The sequence below is a fragment of the Phalacrocorax aristotelis genome, chromosome 5 (genome assembly GCF_949628215.1).
Source record: "Phalacrocorax aristotelis chromosome 5, bGulAri2.1, whole genome shotgun sequence".
Taxonomy (NCBI): domain Eukaryota; kingdom Metazoa; phylum Chordata; class Aves; order Suliformes; family Phalacrocoracidae; genus Phalacrocorax; species Phalacrocorax aristotelis.
The window spans coordinates 29,414,181-29,434,952 of record NC_134280.1 but is presented as its reverse complement, the minus strand read 5'-3'; the positions used below and the strand labels follow the sequence as shown (position 1 = coordinate 29,434,952).

The 20,772-nt window shown below is 38.5% G+C and overlaps 1 protein-coding gene across 4 annotated transcripts in view; it reads right to left on the bottom strand.

The window, feature by feature from the left end:
- PARD3B (par-3 family cell polarity regulator beta) overlaps nucleotides 1-20,772 on the bottom strand; it is a 442,892-nt gene that overhangs the window by 219,037 nt on the left and 203,083 nt on the right. For all 4 annotated transcript variants that reach the window (XM_075093709.1, XM_075093712.1, XM_075093710.1 and 1 more), the window contains exons 7-10: nucleotides 20,012-20,137; nucleotides 14,155-14,513; nucleotides 12,377-12,516; nucleotides 11,440-11,568 (exon numbers count right to left, since the gene is read on the bottom strand). In XM_075093709.1, coding sequence (XP_074949810.1) covers nucleotides 11,440-11,568; nucleotides 12,377-12,516; nucleotides 14,155-14,513; nucleotides 20,012-20,137 — 754 coding nt within the window. The remainder of the gene's footprint in view (nucleotides 1-11,439; nucleotides 11,569-12,376; nucleotides 12,517-14,154; nucleotides 14,514-20,011; nucleotides 20,138-20,772) is intronic.

Here is a 20,772-nt window from a genome sequence, read left to right as displayed (position 1 = left end):
TAGATCAGAATTCTACTGATATGGCACATCCTGTCCAGATTTGAACGGAGGAAATTTTTCTCAAGGTCTCAGACATGTGATGTCTCCTGCAGCCCTTCAGGACAGTTTATTATTCTGTATTACTGTCATGGTTCCCTAGGCAAGCAGTTCCTGCGTGCTGCTGCTATTCTTCCACTTTAATCCATGACACCTGCACCAGATTCTTGCCCCAGACTCTTGCCCCTTCTGTATGTCAATACTGTGGTTTTGTCTTTCCCAATACCACGAGGAAAGCAGTGAGGGCAGTGTGATCACAGAATATAAAATCTCTCAGTGCCCATGCCTACCTTCACCAGAGCAGTCACAGACTGCTATATGATGTTGCCTCAGTATGAACTTGAATTTGGTCACATTCAGATCAATTTTTAACAGGGATGGCTGCAGGTAAGCCCTGGCACAAAGACTACTATTCTGCAAAAAAAATTTTCAAGAAAGGGTGACCCTATTTTTGTAAAGAAAAAAAATATGTATTTTTGTTAGCTTCTTTCTCAGGAGCACCTTACCTGTTTTACTTTAAGCTCGAAGTTGTATATTAATTTCAGGCTAAGGACTTAATGCATTTGTTAACATAAACTTGTAAAAAAAACCAAAAACTCAAAGACAACAGGATCTGTACATGTCCCTCAAGCCAATATATGAAAACAAACTAGGCAGATGAGTCTGCTTGAATTTAAGTCAAGCGCTCTAATCAATACCATTCTCATTTGTACTACTGCTTTTTTTGCTGACCCACTCAAGACACTGATGACAAGGCTGCAGCCCTGCCACTGTGCCCTAGACCTTGGCGGTGTTGGGAACTGTGGCGGCTGCTGGAGGCAGGATGCTGCCCCCTTCTCCACAGCATGGCCAGAGGCTCCATAGCAGCCCTGTCCTCAGCTCTAGGCTTCAAGAAACAAACTGGATGGATTCCAGAGGACAGCAACCTAACAACCCTGTTTAACCTTGAAAAAAAAAAAAAACCAACCTAAAAGGGGACATAGTAATAGCCTTCAAAACACTTTACGGTAGCACTTTTTCCCCTTTTTCTTTGCAGGTGATTTCTGACATCAGAAATATCTCACTGAAATAGCAGGCAAGGAAATGTTGGAGAGTCTCGAAGAAAACCTTTGCCTTTGATATCTGGGGAAAAAAGACTGAGTAGGTGGTCACTAAAACTCTCCCACTATAAACTAAGATAATGATATTGCACAGTTTTTCAGTATAACTTAGTCCAGTTTTAGATTCTGATACAAATAAATTGTTAAAACCAGACTAATAAAAAAAGTAACAGAGTTCTTCAGGGTTCTATAATATTTCCCAACTTCCTTTAACATAATTATGCTGTGCGTTAGCTCTTGTTAAGTAAACTACGAGATCACTCTCTGCATGCCTGGATGTGTTATCTATCAAACATCAAGACGTATTCAGCAGGACGCCAGACAACTACTGTAAATTTTTGTCAGTATTTTGTTTCCTTTGCTTTCCTTCCTACCTAATTTGGAATCCATAGCATTTGACTACCGTTTTCCTTGCTACAATTCTCTGGGAAACAGATAATTTCTTCATACAAAAACCTTAGTAAATTTAATTTAAACTTGAAAAACAGCTGCTTTTACCTCTTTACTGAAGAACCTTCTAATACTACTTAAAGTCCTTCACAAGTGTTTCTTGTTCAACATAGTCCAATTATCCTAAAAATTTCTCCTTTTCATTATTTATATTCAGCCTTACCCTAAGATCCAGCAAAAGTTGGTTTAAAAATAATGCTGAACTTTGTTTAATAGTACTACCAAAATTTCTTACCCATGAGAGAGGGTGAATGACATTTCAGTGATTTCACAGGGATGGATAACAGGGAAGGAGATGCACATTTACAAGCCAATAATGAATTAATTATAGAACCAAGTAAACTCTGTCTTTATTCCCTTAAAATGTTCATTCACTACTCGTTGTATGGCATCTGATAGCAAATGCCCGGTAGTCAGTCTATAACATCAAGACTCTGGTGCAAACACAAGACTGAAAACTTTTCTTTGTGGGACAATGTGAGAAACAGCAGAAAGGAGGAAAAAGCAGAGGAGAAATGAAAAGGGGTGAACAAAACCTAGAAGCTTCATTTCATGCTATACACATTAAATGTTTTAAAATTATTATCCTAATTATAGTCGTCTTCCCAAGGAAAGCCTTTTCACTGATGACCAAAAAGAGCTCCAGCCATCCTTGTTAATAGCTCATCAATTACCTGCTTCATTTGAGTAACTAATTTAATGAGTGATGGTCCCTGTTCCTAGAATATGCAGGTATGAATATTAAATGCTGCTAAATTCTGCTCACAGACTGGATTCCCACTGCCTCTATTTCCCTGACTTTGCTAAAAGATTATCCCAAGACATCAATACTATACAACAGAGCAACCACCCTCAGCTGAATTATTGTCTAGTAAAGGAAGTCCTCTCCAATGCACTAAACCTTGAATACTATCAGAAATACTTCTTACCTCAAGATCATCCTAGAATCTAAATTCACTCAAAGAACAGAATGAATGAAATAAGCTGCAACACAAATATGTTTCTAGACCAGGAAAGACTTACAGTTTAATATTATAAATTACCCAGTCAACAATCATGTTGTGTATCTTCCACGCCAAACATATCACACCTCAGCACTTCAGGAATTAAAGGATAGTATGTCACTGAAATTATTCCCTGCTGCAGATATAGGTAACTCACTCAATGGCACTATGATAAACAAGAAATCTTCACAGAAATTGAAGTCCAGATAGCTGAGCGATGAGACCCCAAGATGGCCAGAGCTTTGAGATGGCCTGGCCTGTACTTTTCCTTTAAGACAGGTACACAGAAGACAGCAAAAAGGATTTTAAACTCTTAAGTATTACTAAAACATACTTAACAGCGTAACAGGTTAAAGTTAAAAAAAAAAAGATGTGAAAAATCAGTCTCCACTGCTCACTTTGTCGTTGTTGCGTAGGTCCTTCCTTCAGCTTTGCTAACTCTTAGCCTGTCAGCTTGCAATGGCTTCCTCAGCTGCAACAAGCTCTGAACAGCCCCCTCTAGATATGCACATCTGTCTTCCCAGTCCCCTCTGCAGCTTGGTGATGTTTGTTCCCTACTATTTTTAGGAGTCTGCCAGCCTCTGCTCCTGCTGAAAAGCTCCCTCCTGGTTGCACCATCCAGCACTCTAGATAGCTCCTGAGCTCTCTCAGCTGCTTGCGGAGGACAACAATCTCTTTTTCCAGGCGGTCTCTCCTGGACCAGAATGCAGCAGTCACAAGAAGTCTAAGAGGCAATCTTTCAGCTTGCTGTCCATACTCAGCCGTTGAATAGAATGGAGCAAACCAGCAAGCAGGTACCATCCTTCACAAGGGAAATCAGGATAGGAATGTTTTAATCTACCGAGGTACCTGCACAGAACTTCAGTAAAATCAATTTTGACATTTACTGAATCACCACAAAACAGGGAGAAAAGTTCAAAAGAGTTTATAGGGAGGTGAGAGAATGCCGAGTTTACAAGATATGAGAGCAGAAAGCCCTTATAAAATGTACTAAATAACATTCAGCAATGCAGATGGAAAACCTTTATCTGAGAGTCTCAGGATACATTTGATGAATTGATGTTCTGCCAATAATTTTATTTAATTTTTAGAAGCACATCTATGCCTCAGGTCTCCAATTTCTTAATTAAAAGGCTATATTAAAGGATTCTATAAAGAACTTAAAATTTTACTGATATATAATTAAGTCTCACCAACAAATTTTCAGTATTTTAAAGAACAGACAGAATATACTTTTAGCCTTCTCTTATTCCCACAACACACAAAAACTGCTCAGTCACCACTACAAACAGAATTGTAACCTTTGAAAAAAGTACTGTGCATTCTATCTTTCCCCCTTCTATTTAGTCCATGGTTACATCTACTCAATATTGTGTCAATCCTCTGTCTACCTTGGGACACCACTTTCAATTAGTCCTTTTATTTAATCTTACAATGCCTGTTCTCATTGACCACGGCACTTTTGATCTGTGGATTTATGATAATCTAATGCATATCTCTCACTCAAAAGGTTGCCTTATTTATCCTTATTGTTCTTTTGCCAAAAGAGAAGCTTACCAAAAAAAATTAGCTCCCACTTAAGCCAGGAAGGAAATAGCGTTTGTTTAACACAACAAGAGACCTTTCAGTACCTGTCTAATGCCCTTGACCAACACACTATTATGGTCTCTCAATATGCTGGCTGCCCCTTGCCTGGCTGCTCATTTCTGATAAGAGATGCCAACTCCCTGGAGTGCCATTCAGCGCTGAGAGCAAAAGGCAAGAGACCCAGGAGGGTTATTTTCAAAGGCTTATGAAGGAAATAAGACATTTACATGCTTTTGCAATTATTTTCTGCAAAAACCTGTAAAAGTTAAAGAGCAGCATTTAAATTGTGGCACCACATAACTATTATTGGCAGAAAAGCTTGAAAAGAAGATACTTCCTTGTTTGCACTATTTTCTATGTTCTTTCCAAGAGCTTACCCACAATTAAGAAATATTTTGCTGACAGCTCAGTCATTCACTCACTATAAAATCTACACTATATTTTGCAACAGATATACAGTAACACTCCTGAAAAGAATACTCAAAGGTAATGCACTGCTGTAATGTTGTCACAATCTAGTAAATAACCAAATTCACTGCTGCGTGTATTCATCTTCAGCACTTCTGACAGATGTTTTCATATTGGCTTCTTTAAAATCATCTGTATTCTGTACTGCAATGAAAACTAAATGGTCACTAATGGCATACGCTGCTAAGACAAAAAAGCCAATAGCAAATCCATGGAGATATATTATACTGTACTTGGATACTTTTTACATTAACAGAGTACACCACAAATTTGTATATTAGGTAGAATATTAGGTAGAATGGTTCTGGTTTGAATTATGTAGACACTCTGGAATTATAGCTTTGAAAACTGACAAAATTAGCTTCAGCTCTTCATCCAAGGCAGATATATTACATTTCACAGTTTACCATTTGATGTCAGAGGACACTTCAAAAATGGAGCTTCTCCAGTTTGCTTGACATGCCTATTTGAGATCCCATAGCAAGTTTTACCCAAGGAAATTAATTGTCCTTGCAAAAGTTTTGTAATTCAGTGTTACTGCTCTTCAATCAAATAAAACTGCTCTTCAATCTTTAAAAATACAGTCTCACGTAACCTTTTAAGTTACATAACTGTAAGAAACAGAGGGAGAAAAAATACCTAGTTCGGTCCTCAGTCAAGGTATGCTCTACTGTGAAAGCACCCACTTTTCATCCCATGTATGGGGTTAGCCATGTGCTTAAGTACCCTACTGAGCTGGAGCTTTATGCAGTTAACATACCTCGGCACTTAGATCCTAAAATCTTATCACTCAGGAAGATGGAAAACTTTATGGTATTTTCAGGGTGAATTTAGGATTGCTGTTACTGTATACTTTCGGTTATATTCCAGGCAAACAGCTCAAAACACTGTGATGTACAAATCCAACTCTACTTGATTCATTGGTTACTGTGTCAAAAGGGATGGTAAACAAAGCAATGAGCAGTGTAGAATTCTTTTATGTCTGCTTCAAACACCACATGCCCACATTTTACATTAAGACAGCCTTGGAAAACCTTTTTCATGGATTCTAAGGCAGAGACACTTAAAACTTTTCATATGGTATATGGAATAAATCTGGTGAGCCTTGTAAATGGCAAGGAACTACATTTGCCAGTAAATTTTAAAAATTGCCCAAATACTTTGGTTTTATTAAATGCAAACACTATAAATCTAAGTAAATGCATCTAAAATGTATGAAGACTCAATTTCTGTTAAGAGCCAGATTTTTTATATGCCTCGACTCTGTTGCAGACATAGTTCTCATTTCATAGATTGAAGTAGGCTGCCAAACAATTTTGGACAACACCAGAGCTGAGTCTGATGCTATCAAGTAAACAGTTTTCATTTCCCAATGCTCTGAGTTAGGGTTCCTCAACTTAGGATCTTTGGGCAGTAATCCTATAAGCAAATACTATATCTCATGGTACGAGTAACATTATGCTTTTCTCTCCTTGGTTGTCTCCACTCTAAATTTTTCTTTACCAGCAGGCAGAGCACCATCAGATGTTCTCACAGCCAACGAGTGCTACGACCAGAGCTTTCAGACCAGCCTCTTAAGGTTCCTTGTATTTGCTGGAAAACAGGAAGAGTGGGATCTGAAAGACACATCATTGCTGGATCATAACACTTTGACAGGCTTGACAGAGAAAGCAATAGTAGACCAGACGCAATAACATCTCTGCAGCCTTGAAAAGGCTGACTACCACTATCACGTGGAAAAGCACAGTAAACATGTTTCCTGTGTCGGTAGCTATATTGGCACTTCACAGCATATGAGAGCTCATTCTGCCATTGCAAAATTATTGGATCTAGTTTAAATTAAAAATGTATTCCCCCTTGGTAAGTTACAAAGTCCCACCAAAAGCCGGGATAAATAAAGGGATAACTTTTTGCCACACTTTCTGTTCACTGTGATGGGAAAGATTGTCACGTCCCTTCTAAATGGTGATCTCTTACTGACTTTTATAACGAGCACAGTAACTAATTAACAAACTTCAGAGCATAGTTTCCAGTACTCTAAGCTACAATGAACCATCTTCTGAAATATATAATGAAAGCCAAAACCCTTTGCGGGGCTGCCCTACACAATGTTTTCACTCTAAAAAGATACATTTGTATCTTTCATGATACACAGCCTACACTCATTTCTTAACTAGTCTACATAAAGAGAAAATACAAGCCCCAAATTAAACACTTTCTTTCAAAAATTCTTGGAAAAAACCAGGACTTAAAAAAATCTATATAGTTTATAAAGTTATTGAAGATGAAAGGCGCCATGTGTATTCACAATATCCTTCTATTCATTATGCTGGATGATTTAAGAACTGATTCTTGTATATGTTATTAAAATCCAATATATGTATATTGACTTTTTTTTTTCTATCAGGATCTTCTCCCTTTGAATAGAGGTAACACAACAGAGAACTGGTACTTCTGGTACTTGCTGGAATCATTCTGTGACAGAAATTATTTTACCATTTCTGGTTAATTGAGCACTTGAATCACTGGTTTGACCTACAAAAACAGGTGCAAAAATGGTTAAGCCTAGGCTGAAATTTCACCTATTATTTCCTGCACATAAAAAGTCAAGAAACAATTAAAAGGAAGTAATAGAAATTAAGCTTTGAATATTAAAAACAGAAAGGAAAACACTTCGGGCAAACAAGTCAGGCACAGAAGTTCAAGGTAGTGGAAGGAATTAACTAGGGGAAGACTGAAACATAAAAGTTAACCACATGGTAAGCAGAAGAAAATTATTAATTGAGCTTGTCCCTCATCCTGCTTCCTTCTATCCTTTATATTACACATGTAAAAAAAGACTCAGAGTTAAAGATCAACTGCTACATTATATACATTGTTGTTCTTTTAGTTGTTCTTGTAAAAATGCTGCTTTGTTCCCTTTCCACCTCCTTTCTTCAGGGATCAGTGAATATGCCAAGAAACCATAGAAATAGTGATTACAGTTGAAACTGGCAAGTCAAAGCTATCTTTAAAACAAAAATAAAGCATATGTAAAACTTATGTTATGTATGTGCCCTAACTTAAAGAAAAATGCACTGAAATATTTTCAGTGCTATATTATTTCTGGTAATTGCAGAACAGGCACATCCCTCTGTTTACATGTGTCATATCCACTATCCTGAAGGCTCATAAAAAATAACAAGAATAAAGAATTGCATAGGGTCATGGCACAGAATGGGTTACGCCAGAGCTGTTCTCATTCAAGCAGCTTTGCTTGTTTTACCAATGCAGCAATAAAGAAAGGGAAGGTGGAGTAAGTGATCTTTATACCATTACTGAAAAAAATGGCACCTTCAGATCACACATTTCTCCCAGAGAAAAAACATGGTGCAACAAATACACATGATCAAAACTTCGTATTTTCAAAACACAATAGAATGATAGCCACAGTTTGATGTGTATTCCATTTACTTCAGTAAGAGCTGGAAAATCCAAACCTGTTCAGTTAAGCCAGTTTCTCACTGTAATATTCACCATCCATTAGAAAACAGAGTTACACAGTTTAAAACCCAAATACACCTTAAAGAATGCACTAATCACCGGCCATTCTGTAGACTGCAGTAATTAAGTGAGTCAAGAGCTTCTCCTGAATTTTGGAATCAGCTCCTTACTCGGCTGCTACACTGTCAACAGCTGTCAGGAATTACTGGGAACATTTGGCTAACTGGATAATAAGGAGGACAGCCTGTGGTTGGTCTGACTTCTACTTCACTGATCTGCTTCAATATATATATATATAAAAAAAAAAATCAAATCTCATTAGATCCTCCTTTTCTTTTTTTCAAAGCAGTAACAACACTACAAAGATTGGGTTTTCTATTTTATTCCCTCATTATGTGCAAACAATGTAACAATGTAACTGTACAACCCTCAGATGTTGCATGGGCTAGTGTAATCGAAGCCCCAGTTCCCCATAATTTAATAGTGCCTGTTTGCAACACTGATTCATCCTCACCCCACATCACATCTCTCTCTTGGCTCATGTGGTAAAGGTTTGCTACTTTGAATATATTTTTCTACTTGCTAGCAATTCATCAGCATAGATCATGGTAACAAAACCCCCAAACTCAACTCCCATCCAGCTTACTGAAGAGAAAATATTCGTGTGACCAAGCTTTCTCCAAACCACAGCTTTGTTAGGAGGGAAAGTCAAACTATATTATTACAGACCCTCACAACCAAATGCCACCCACTGTTACTTTGTTATACTCTTTGCTTTGTGTCTGTGCAGCTATCAAATTCTTTCCAGAAGTCAATGTAGGAACCCAGTTCTAGCAGAGCAACATCCTCAAAAGTGGTTTTGTGCATGGTCTCTAGTGGGTCCAGGTTCCAGGGGCATCTTTGCCACAGGAAGCTGTGGGGAGTGGGCATGTTTACTAGGCTGTGCAGCTCCTTTTCCTTTCAACAGGTAATGGGGAATCTAAAAAAAATAGCTTCTCAGATTACAATCCCTGTAGAAATGCTCAAATCAAGAACAAGTCTGATATAAAGCAATTACCCTATTATTGCCAGGCATTAACAAAACCCTCAAGTATTTAGGTAAACTCTGCATGCATGTTACATACAGCATTCAGTTACCGCTGTCCTTGAAAAAGACCAGATTATCCACTGCCTTTCCTTCCAAAATCAAACATTTCAAGTGCTGGCTTTTTTCTCCTCTTTGATCAAAACAGCACTGTAACTTTTGAGGTAGCAGAGGATTAGCCCAATGTAATGTCATGGCTAAAGCTAAAAACAAACAAAAAAAGCTAAACCAATTTTATTTTAATTTTTGTAATCTTTGCTGAGACTATTCTCAGATGTCTCATGAATTCTAACAAGCATCATGTACGTATCAATATCTGGGATATGGTAACCCACACTTTTGCCATGAGCTACCAAACACATACCACTGAAAGGCTTTTTAATTTAGAAGGGCAGGTTCCATAAAATTATCTAACATATTTCAGTAACTCACATTTGTATTATATTGTATTTGATTGGGACAACATGAAACCCAAAACAGTATTAGAATTCACGTATCATCACCATTACGGTGAGGGCCATCACTTGTGCATCATTCTTTCGCAGAGAAAGCAATCTAAGCGAAGGTCAAGCCAGCAGGATAAATGTGGCTACTTTCTGGATCTCAATCACACCAGTCATAAGTAAGTCACCTTCTGAAACGTAGTTAATCCTTGTTGTAGGGGCTAGAATTTAATAGCAGGCAACTGTGGTAGGTAAAAATTATAAATAGCTTTTAGATTCTTCCAGCCTTTTATACCCACACACTGAGAACACAAGACAGAAAAGAAGAATATATACTTTCTTTCAAAAGTACATTTTCCAAGTAATGTATTTTAAAATGTAAAAAACCTGCAAGAAAAAAACTGTTGATAGGGGTAGCCTTTTCAAAAAATAAGCTCTTTCTTACAAGAGCTGGCGCAAGAAAAGAAATCCTAAACGTAAGCATAATAGATAATTTACTACTTTCAAGACTCAGTAATTTCCCTCTGATCCACACAGGCATTGAATCTACAGCTCAGGGCTAACTAAGCAGAGCGTTACAATGACCAACTTTGTTGCTTAGGGAATTCACTGACAATGAATACTCAATTACAGGACTGAAAATATTCTGCTATTATCCTCCTCAAAGATTGTCCAATAAAAAAGGAAAATGAAAACAAAAATAGTTTTGTTAAGACACTTCACAACTGCTCTACTACAGGAAAAAGTGGGCACCAGCACCACAGGAGGACAGACTCACATGAGAGAATCTGAACTCCCCTCCGGCTTCTTATCCTGCCATAGGCAACAGACACCCTTACCTCACCAAGGAAAAAAAGAGGAAAACTGTGTGCAATGTTCTGTAAAGAAACATAATGGAGGATTTCTGCAGAAGATCCTACTAACACTCTCAAGCAAAAGGAAAAGCAAGGAGGCAGTTGAAGGTGGTTTGTGTTCTTTAAAGGAGATAAAATGAGACAAAAGCAGGAAATGCTGTCCTTCCTTTATCCTGAGAACTTCTTAATGAAAGGTCAAGTATAGCCATCAATCAAGATAAGGAAGAAGGGACCAAAGAGATGACCTTCTGTGAGGGGAAACAAGTATGTATCAGATAGCACTTTTACACTAATGTAGTCCTCCTCCATCTATGTGAGAGAAAACGAGAACACAGTTTCATGCCAGCGTTTAAAAAAAACAGTGAAAATTAAGCACTTGAGATAGAACAAAATCAGGCATGGAAGAGCCTATTAAGTCAAAGACTAGCAGCCAAGGAAAAGCTTCCTTCCAAAATTTGCGAGGAGTGCAATGGAATTCTATTCCTCACCACTCCTGCAGTCTGGCACCTGGCTTAGGAGATGCATCTCCTGGGGGCAGCCACCCTCACTAATTTGTTATTGATAAGCTGCAGGATTCACTACATGCACTTTAAACTTCTGGCTTAAAGTTTGTTGCTTTTCTGAAAGACAATAACCCATTTTCAGTCATACTTGACCGCATAGTTACAAGATTAATATACAACATTCTGCTGTGAGTTACGCTTATGATGTCATTTTTTGGACAGATTGCGTGGAATTGCATCTGAAGTAGATAAAATCAAGTATCCATCAAAATCAAATGTATGTACAAATACTTCTCAAACACAAGCCTTACACAGTTATTCTTTGCTGGCTTTCTCAGCCAACAACAGTTCATTTCTTTTTCTTGGGCTAGTTTTAAAACATGGAATTGTTTCACTATCACTCTTCGGGACAAAATAACGATTTTACCAGCTCTCGAGGTAGAAAGGCCTCCTCCTGACGAGCCACAATCAGACAAACAGTTTCCCCTTGCTTTGTGCTCCTCAGCATAGCTACAAGCTCTTCCTGGGTCCTGCCAGTGATGTCCCGTCCATTCACCTACCAGACACAAAGGAACAGAGAATGTCATATCTGTGAGTATGACTATCTTTTGTTATCTTCCCCTCACCTAACACAGGCGTCATTCAGTGACTGAGAGCAAAGAAGAATTAGCAACAGTTCCCACACTGTCTCCTCCTCTGGCCCTGCACAAATCACTTAACCTTTTTCCTTCATTTTCACCATCTGTTAAAGCAGGTCTGTAGTACTTACCCACCTTGCAGGGGGTTTGTGAGGCTTAATTGGTTTGTAAAGCACTTTGAAGATGAAAAGTACAAAAACAAGACCTAAGTATTATTAAAACTGTTTACCTTAAGTGCTTTTTTTGAGGTTAGTGAGTAGAAATAACCCATTAGATAATGAGATTGTAAGTCACAAGATATCTGAAAATTTTAAACAGACCAATTTGAGCAAAATTGCCTTAAAATGAGCGTTTAACCACCTCAATATTAATCAGAGATTTTTGGACATGGCTGAAGAGGCAAGACATGTTTTGTTTCTAAACTTTAGCTTTGTTTCTTTGCTTCTTTGTTCTTTTTTTCTAAGCTTTAGGAACCAAGACATTATTAGATCCCCCTTGTTCAAACGTTCTATGGATCCCTGTGAAAAAAACACCTGTTTTGAAATCATGGTATAAAATACCTCTTGACAAAGAGTACAAAAGCCACAAGACTTTTTTTTTTTTTTTTAACTAAGGTCAAGAATTTTAATTCCATACATCAGTAGTATGTATAAGGAAATAAAATATTTATGTCAAAACCAGCGATCAATACTCAGCAATGCAAATACAATGGATGTTTATCCTAACCTCCAGGATTCTGTCTCCTGACTGCAAACGACCATCTTTTACTGCTGCACCTTTTGGTAAAATATTCTTCACAAAAATCGGACCAGGACCATGTACTGAAGAGTCTCTGGTAACCACGGTGAAACCAAGTCCTTCTGGACCTAGAAGGTCAGATAAAGAATTCCCAACATAAATTTCAACAAGCAAATGATGATCATTTAAAGTAAGAAAGCCATGTCAGTAACATATCACAGTCAGTTCAGGTTAGCTCTTAAAAAGAAAGCAAACAAAAAGCAGTAAACATGAGTCTATTTTCTGCATGGTCTAGAGAAGAACTCAATCCATGTCAGAGCACATGCTCAAATCCTCCTGCAACAGCTACAGATGGAAATACTTTTGGATAGCCCACAATAATACAGAACAAGTGAGAACTCTCATTTTAAAGCGCATACGTTTTCTCTAGGTGGTTTTAGTATCAGTCTTCACGTTACTTTCAATAGTTTTTGAAACAAATCAGAGCAATCAGAATTGTTTATTTATGAGCATAAATACAAGTTAGCAGTCTTTACTGAAACTTGGTGAAAAGTAGAAAACGTCACATGATTTGAATGCAAAAACTGCTGACTATGTGCTGTTAAGAAAGGACAAGTGATATTTCAAAGCTTCCTTTCGCAAAGTTGTTTGCTGCTTGGCAATAAACAACCTCAATTGTTAATAGATAAATGTTTTAACAAATAATTAGGGAGTGAAATCGATATTAGCAGGTATTGCTCATGAGCCACCAAAATCACCCAGGAACAGCAGGGTCCATAAATATCTTTTTATATTGAGCAGGATTGCTACCCATGTGATAGTTTTCAGAGATATCGCATCAGTATCACATCCCTATCTTTTCTAAAAATGCAAATTACTGTTTAAAAATCAAAAGCATTACATCTAAAATGGGGAAAATTCTGACATAGGTTCTGTTAATGCAAAGCGGAAGAGTTCAGAATTAAAAATGAGTGATTTAAGTTAAGAAACAACGAAAATTAAGAAACGACAGCTTGATTACATTCATTCTGTTAAAAGAATAAAGTTACAGTTTTTAAAGGGGCCACTTCTAGCACAAAATTTAACTCTCAGCCAAATCAGAGAGAGAAATTGAACAGAAAATATAAATGCTAATTGGGATCTACGTAAGGACATTTTACTATATGTGCATAAACCTGTCACTCCTTGCAAAGACAGACAACGGCATGGAGCAGCAATTAAAAATATACACACAAAATTCGGCCTGCTGACAGCTGAATAAATACAGATGGAAAGAAAAGGTTCATAGAAAATTAAAAAGGGAAAGACAGGTAAATCTGTGGTCAATTTCCTGGATAATATGAAACAGAGCAGAGTACATTTTTAAACATATCTTTAAAAGAATGTCATAACAGTGCTGGTCAATTAGCAGATATGAATAAAAGTAACAAAGGTTACCAGCAGACAGTTCAAATTTTTAGTCTGTACTTGTAAACCAGCTGAATCATCTCCCAGAATCGCATGTTGCTAATGATATACTTTCCACATAATCAGTAACTGAGATGTTTTAAAAATCAGTAAGTCTGGATAACACACATCCAAGATTTATGAAAAAGCTGACTGTTGAGAACATTCCTGTTAACATTCCTTTACCTTTTGGAAGTTTTGGAACTTCTAAACTGTAAATAACTTGCTTGTACTTTTGATGTCACTGGTTTAGTTAAAAGTACAGGTATCAATATAGAGAACATGATACAGAATTAATCACATCATCTCCAAAGACTTACCTTTTTTCAGGTCTATCTTTATTTTCTTTGCATTTTTTTTATTGCCAAAGCCCATAAGGGGAGACAGGGAGGGAGAAGATGACTTTCTACCCAGACGTGGGAGGTTGGGGCTCTTAGCTTGTTGTAGTGTTGACTGTACACCTGCCTCCAAGCTGCTTGCTCCAGAAAGATTAATCGTTTTCAGACCAGGTTTTGGATGAACAGGAGGTGGAATCTTTGTTTTTGGAACTCCTTCTTCATTGTCCAGAAAACAAAGGGGAGCAATAGCAGACTTCTCGTACTGTTCTCGATTATATGGAGGAAGGACTTCCAAGATGACATTTTGAAATTTCATTGCCTGACGGAAGATGTCCTGAGCCCTTTAAAAGAAAGGTATGAAAATCCACATAAATAACTGGAAAATTCAGGCAAAGTTTGAAGTTGTTTACAGAGAATAAGACACAAATTTATCTTAAATGTGAAGAAATAACCTTACCTTCACATCTACAGTGTCCCTTTTCTAGAAAGTACGCGTGAAACGAGACTTCTGAACTACAGCATTTCCTTACATTTCAAGAAGGAACAGCACATCTGTTGGGATTTCTAGGCTGTTATGAAAACATATCAGCCAGAATAAACTAATGAACACAATTTTGCATGCAGCACATCAGGAAGGGAAGTTCTGATGGCAAAAGCTCATCAAAAGACTCCTGAAGTTATAGCTTACTACTTTTTCCAAGTGTTTGTTACATATTTGCTTGTTGGCATAGAGGCACACTGAGCACTTATGAACAATTGCATCGGCGGATACATCTACTACGAGCAAGCTAAAGACTCCATTTTTTCCCCTGAGTACAGCCTAACTGCCCCTCAGATTCCTTCATCATCCCTAATGCAACTGCTGGCTGATTTCACACCAATAAAAAAGGCTGAGGGTATGGGATATGTGGACATCTTCAGAAGAAATATTGCGACAGCAAACAGTGCAACAGAAAAGGAGGATGGTATGGCATATATAGACATCAGAAAAAAAACCTGGTGACAGCAAAAGTGCAACTATTTGTATGTTTTTACATAAAAGAATAAATTAAAGGTAGATATTACTCACATCTTTCAAGCAGAAATCTCTTGCTAAGGTGGACATGTGGATTTACTTAATGTCTTTATAGATGTGCCCAAGTGCAACTCCAGAAACTGTGTTAGAGCATTTAGTGAGACTACTCTCCTTGAACCAATTCACATGGTAACAATACAATGTTTGGGTTCCCATGCATTGCAAGGCAATTAAGACAAGTTGGCCAAAGCAACTGTTAATACAGCCTTCCCTGAATTCTGAATAATGTGTAGTTTTGGTCATCAAGACATTTTACAAACCTTGGTTTCTCAAGAAACCAAGGAGACTTCCCTCTTTCTATGCTTTCCTCTCCTACCTTCTGATGAAGGTGACTGATTTTCTTCCTTATTGCAGAAGACAACTCAAGTACAAAGAGAACTAGTAGCTGAAGCACATTTTAAGAATGAAAAATCAAGAACTGCTTAGCAGAATCGGGTCAAGAGGGGAAGTTATGGCCACATTAATTTTCAAATAAATCCTGGGGTCCTTTAGAAAACAATTTACATATCTCCTACCTTTCTGTAGTGCATCTGCACTTCACTGAAGTCTTGGCTTTAGATTTACACGCAGTTATGCAACAAGGGCCAATGTTGAAAGTACTTCCAAAATAAAGTCTTTTTTACCCTGCTACAGAAAGAAGGCCACTGCAAATGTTAATGTCTTGAATATACACCTACTGCTTTCCCAGACCAACAGAGCTGCACAGGACCTCCACCTTCCAGCCATAGGCAGTGGAAGGGAGGGGCTGCTTTTGAGAGGGTTTTTTTTAGCATGAAGACACTGAAGTCAAGGGGCAAACCCAATGGATACTGCTGTGGGAAGGGACCATCTTGGCTACACCGAGTGTACACGCAGCAAGAGTCGGAATAACCACATTCATTGACAGGAGACACTGCCAGAAGAGAAAGCTCAAACTTGGAAAAGGTAGCAGTGACGGTGCTGTGGGGAGGTATTCTTCTAGCACCACCCTCAAGGGTTAGGTTTTGTAACTGTCACAGCACTGTCCCAGTGTGTCTGCAGGGGTTATACCTGCTCACATATAGCCTATGAAGGTTTTCAAGGACAGACCTTACCCTGATCACAGAAACTATGGCATGCTCCCAGCATAAGGATTTAGAGTCTTAGCTGGCTTCTTTCACACCCCATCTTCATCTTAGCAAGTAGCCGCTTGGCCATATGTTACAAGGTAATTTAATAACTCAGTTTCAGGAGATGAATATTTTAAATATATGAAAGAGAAAATATAAGATCTCCTTCAAACAAAAAATAGTGGAAATAACACAAGACATCCTGTGGGAAAGCCTAAATGCAATCTTCAGGGGCAAAATAACTGGCTGCACTTCAAAGAGAAAAAATAATGGATGAAGAAATTTACATTTCTTGAGACCCCAAACACATACTTTAAAGAAATAAGGGAGTCAATTAAAAGAGGTGCTAGAACCTCTGCAACACAACAGAATGTAATTGAATAGATTAACAGCAAATGAAAAAGCAGACCAACAGTCCCAATATATAAAACTATTACAGACACGGGAATACAGAAAGTAGGCTGCTGCTATTACAGCTGCAGAAGTAGCAATCATCAGGAGCAATACTGGAAAGTCTCAGCTGAAAACAGAAAGAGACAGTATGTAACAGCTTCTACTAAGTGTTAAAACAGCTTTTACAAGGGTTATGAAGAAATGTCAATTTGAAACTAGCAAGCAGATTTTCCTCCCAAGGGAGATACTGATGACTATTTCTGGGTCAGTAGTCATTGGGACAATACTTCGTCACATCCATTACAATTACTGTGCTTCTGTAACCTGAAGTTCTGTTAGGTTAGTACAGTTATGTCATTGTGCTGGTTTTGGCTGAGAAGGGGTTAATTCTCCTCACTGTGGGGGTCGGCTACCTTTCCAGCTTCCCGCGCTCTGCCGCGTGGCGGGGGGGCTGGGAGGGGCAGGGCCATGGCGGGGGCGGCTGACCCCGACTGGCCAATGGCAGGTTCATTCCATACCATGTGACACCATGACCAATATATTGAGGGGGGGCAGTGGCAGCGCGGAGGCGGCGCGGTGTTGGGTCGGTGGGCAGCGAGCGGCTGCGGCGCGTGCAGTTTGTTTCGGCTGTTTGTTCCCCCTCTCCCCTCCCTTCCCCCTCCCCCGGGGCTTTGCGCCCCTCGTTGTTCTCCTTTACATTGCATTTCTACTGTTGTTTCTTTTAATTTTAATTATTAAACTGTTCTTATCCCAACCCACGAGCGTTACCCTTCTGATTCTCTCCCCCATCTACCGGTGGGGAGTGAGCGAGCGACTCTGTGGGGCTGAGCTGCCGCTAAACCACAACAGTCATGCCAGTTGAAAACTAAAAGGCGTATTCACTGAGATTAGTTTCAACATGGAAAGCTGCTTTCTTTAGCTATTCTTTAGCCAGCAGTGTGCTCAGGCGGCACAAAGGCCAATGGCATCCTGCCTTGTATCAGGAATAGTGTGGCCACCAGGAGTAGGGAGGTGATCGTGCCCCTCTACTCGGCACTGGTGAGGCTGCACCTCCAGTACTGTGTGCAGTTTTGGGCTCCTCACTGCAAGAAGTGCAGGAGCACTGGAGGTGCTGGAGCGTGTCCAAACAAGGGCAACAAAGTTGGTGAAGGGTCTAGAGAACAAGTCTTATGAGGAGCGGCTGAGGGAGCTGGAGTTCTTTAGTCTGGAGAAGAGGAAGCTGAGGGGAGACCTTATTGCTCTCTACAACTCCTTGACAAGGAGGTTGTAGCGAAGCGGGGGTCGGACTCTTATCCCTAGTAACAAGCAATAGGATGAGAGGCAACGGCCTCAAGCTGAGCCGGGGAAGTTTAGATTGGGCATTAGAAAAAACTTCTTCACCGAAAGGGTTGTCAAGCATTGGAACTGGCTGCCCAGGGAGATGGTTGAGTGTCCATCCCTGGAGGTATTTAAAAGAAGGGTAGACGTGGTGCTTGAGGGCATGGTTTAGTGGTGGACTCGGCAGTAACAGGTTAGCAGTTGGACTCGATGATCTTAAGGGTCTTTTTCAACCTTAACAATTCTATGATTCTATGAGTCTCAACAGCCAGGGAAGAGAAATGATGCAGAAGGCTATTCTGGAAGGCAATTCAGGAGAACAATGTAACAGGACATGACTAGAGCTTGTGCAAAATAGTCTCCCAAATCCCCAAATGGATGTTGAGTCCTCACTGCCCACATTTTTAATCCTCGGAACCAATGCCACTGCAACCACACTTGTTATTGTAAGAGAAGGTGAATTAGACCAACTAAATTAGGCTCTGCTCTATATGATCTTTTAGTTCCTTCTCTCTTTCATGCTCCTAATGGCAGAGAGAGCATCTAGCAAGACTGGCCTCTCTAAACTAACAACTGTCTTTGTAAATATTCCTTCCAACTCCTGAAACTTTACACAAACTTGGAAAAAGCAAAGTGTCTTACATTTCTCATTTTGAAGAGAAGCCTGGTGGAGAACTGGTAAGTTTACTGGAATATTTCTAACTGACCCCAAAATCTAGTTACCTTACAGAAAAATATGCATGTGGCGTCCTCTACTCCACATACATCTCATGGGCTTAAAGCCTCTGTAGCTCTAGTTACATTTTAAAGAGAACACAAATGAGACAACAAATGTGTAAAGAAAAGATCACACACTATTTTGAAAAGAGAGGTTTTCATTCAGGCAAAATTATACCTGAGAAGGATACATCTTCACTACAAAACTGCACAGGTGAGTCAAGGAACATTTTAATATGATACCAACACTTATGTTCTGATAAAGTTGGTATCTTATGTAGGAACTTTCCATGGGTGGAAGAGAATGGCATGTACTATGTCACATCAAAACACATTTACCACCAAATATTCAGAAAACAGTAACTTGAAAACCTATCAGAAGGAAAAAAGCACAGCCTCAGAAACATGGTAACACCTACTCAGAACTATGCTGGTTTTATGAAAACTTATTTTGCAAATATTTATCCCTAACAGTGAAATTACTTATTTTAGTCTAGAAACCTTGAACATTTGGCTTACTGTTTAGAAAGTTAAGCCTCAACTCCCTTGAGATCTCAATAGGTTTTTGTTATATTATAAACAATCACTCAGCTGTCTAAACATATGGATTAAAAGTAAAACCAAATTACTATTTAATTACTACAGCAAATATCTGTGAAATCTGAGAGGCTATTCTTTCGTGCAACAATGTCACATTAATTCACAGCCGATCAAAGCAACCTGTTACTTAAAGTAATTTGAGATAGATAATAAACATCAACAGATTTGTAATAAAAATCGTAAGAGGTGAGACTTACCGTTTAGCTCAACTAATCATAGTTTGAAAGTACTAGTGTTTTTACAAAATTAAATGCTCAAAAAGCTGCAGTGCCAAAAAAAAGTAACCTTATTTAATTTGCAAAAGAGCATCAAAAAACATGCTGCGATGTTGACTCGTTCTGAAGGACTTACGAGGAACATATGGAAGAAATAACAGAAGAATTAGAAAGTGAAGATAACTGTTAAAAAAACCTTAAAGCTATTTAAATAAAGTAAGCACAATAGGTTCACTAAAACTACAAAAGATGACTCCTCTCCTCAAACTTCACCGTATTTGGATGTTTCAGAAAATTACAAAGTTTCTGCCAGGTATCAATTTTGCAGGCATTTTATCTGAAACAAATTTTAGTCCCTTTGCATGAATCACTTAATAAACACAGCATTGTATAAAATCCTGGATGGTTAAAAGTATCAGTAAACCAGCACTTACTGTGCAAAGGTTTTATCTGCAAGGTCCACATGGTTAATCTTCACAATACATTCATTTTCATGGAAAAGCTCATCACGCCTAGATCTGCTATTTTCCTCAATACCACGGATGAAGAGTCCCAGCATCCTAATAGGCAAAAAAAAAAAACCACACCAAAAAACCTGTCCTTTATTTTGCTGGCATTAATTTATAGCAACTAAAAAGAGATACTAATCTCTACCGTGTATGAGATGAAACAGAGTAGGCCATTATAAAGTGCTTAACTAGAGGAAGGGTTTCCAGCTCACTCTAACTAACAGGGACAGGATTGCAAGAAACACCAAGAAAAATTGCAGGCACTAATGCTATACTATTTGCTAGAACTTCAGGAAGCATTAAGTCCTGTAGGTCATACTCAGAGGAAAAGAACAAAACACCTAAATCTCCCCATCCACTTAAAAATTTGAATGTAGATCATGCAATACTTGTCTGCCACTAAGTAAGATTACATTGCCCCAAAGAAAGGTACAAACAGATCAAAAGTAATTTTCTAACTTGGCTGTAATAAACTCAACGGGCATTAGAATAAGACACAAAATAACCACTATTTCTATGTTTGAAGAACCTCTGAAACTTTCCAGTTGCCAAGGCCCCTTTTTTTGATAAATAACAGCAACACTATTTATTTATGTGGCAGGAGAGCAGCTGAATGTCAAAAGCAAAGTTGTTTTTTATCAGGTTTTGTGCAAATTGAAAATGGAGGTGCAGCACAGAAACTTCTG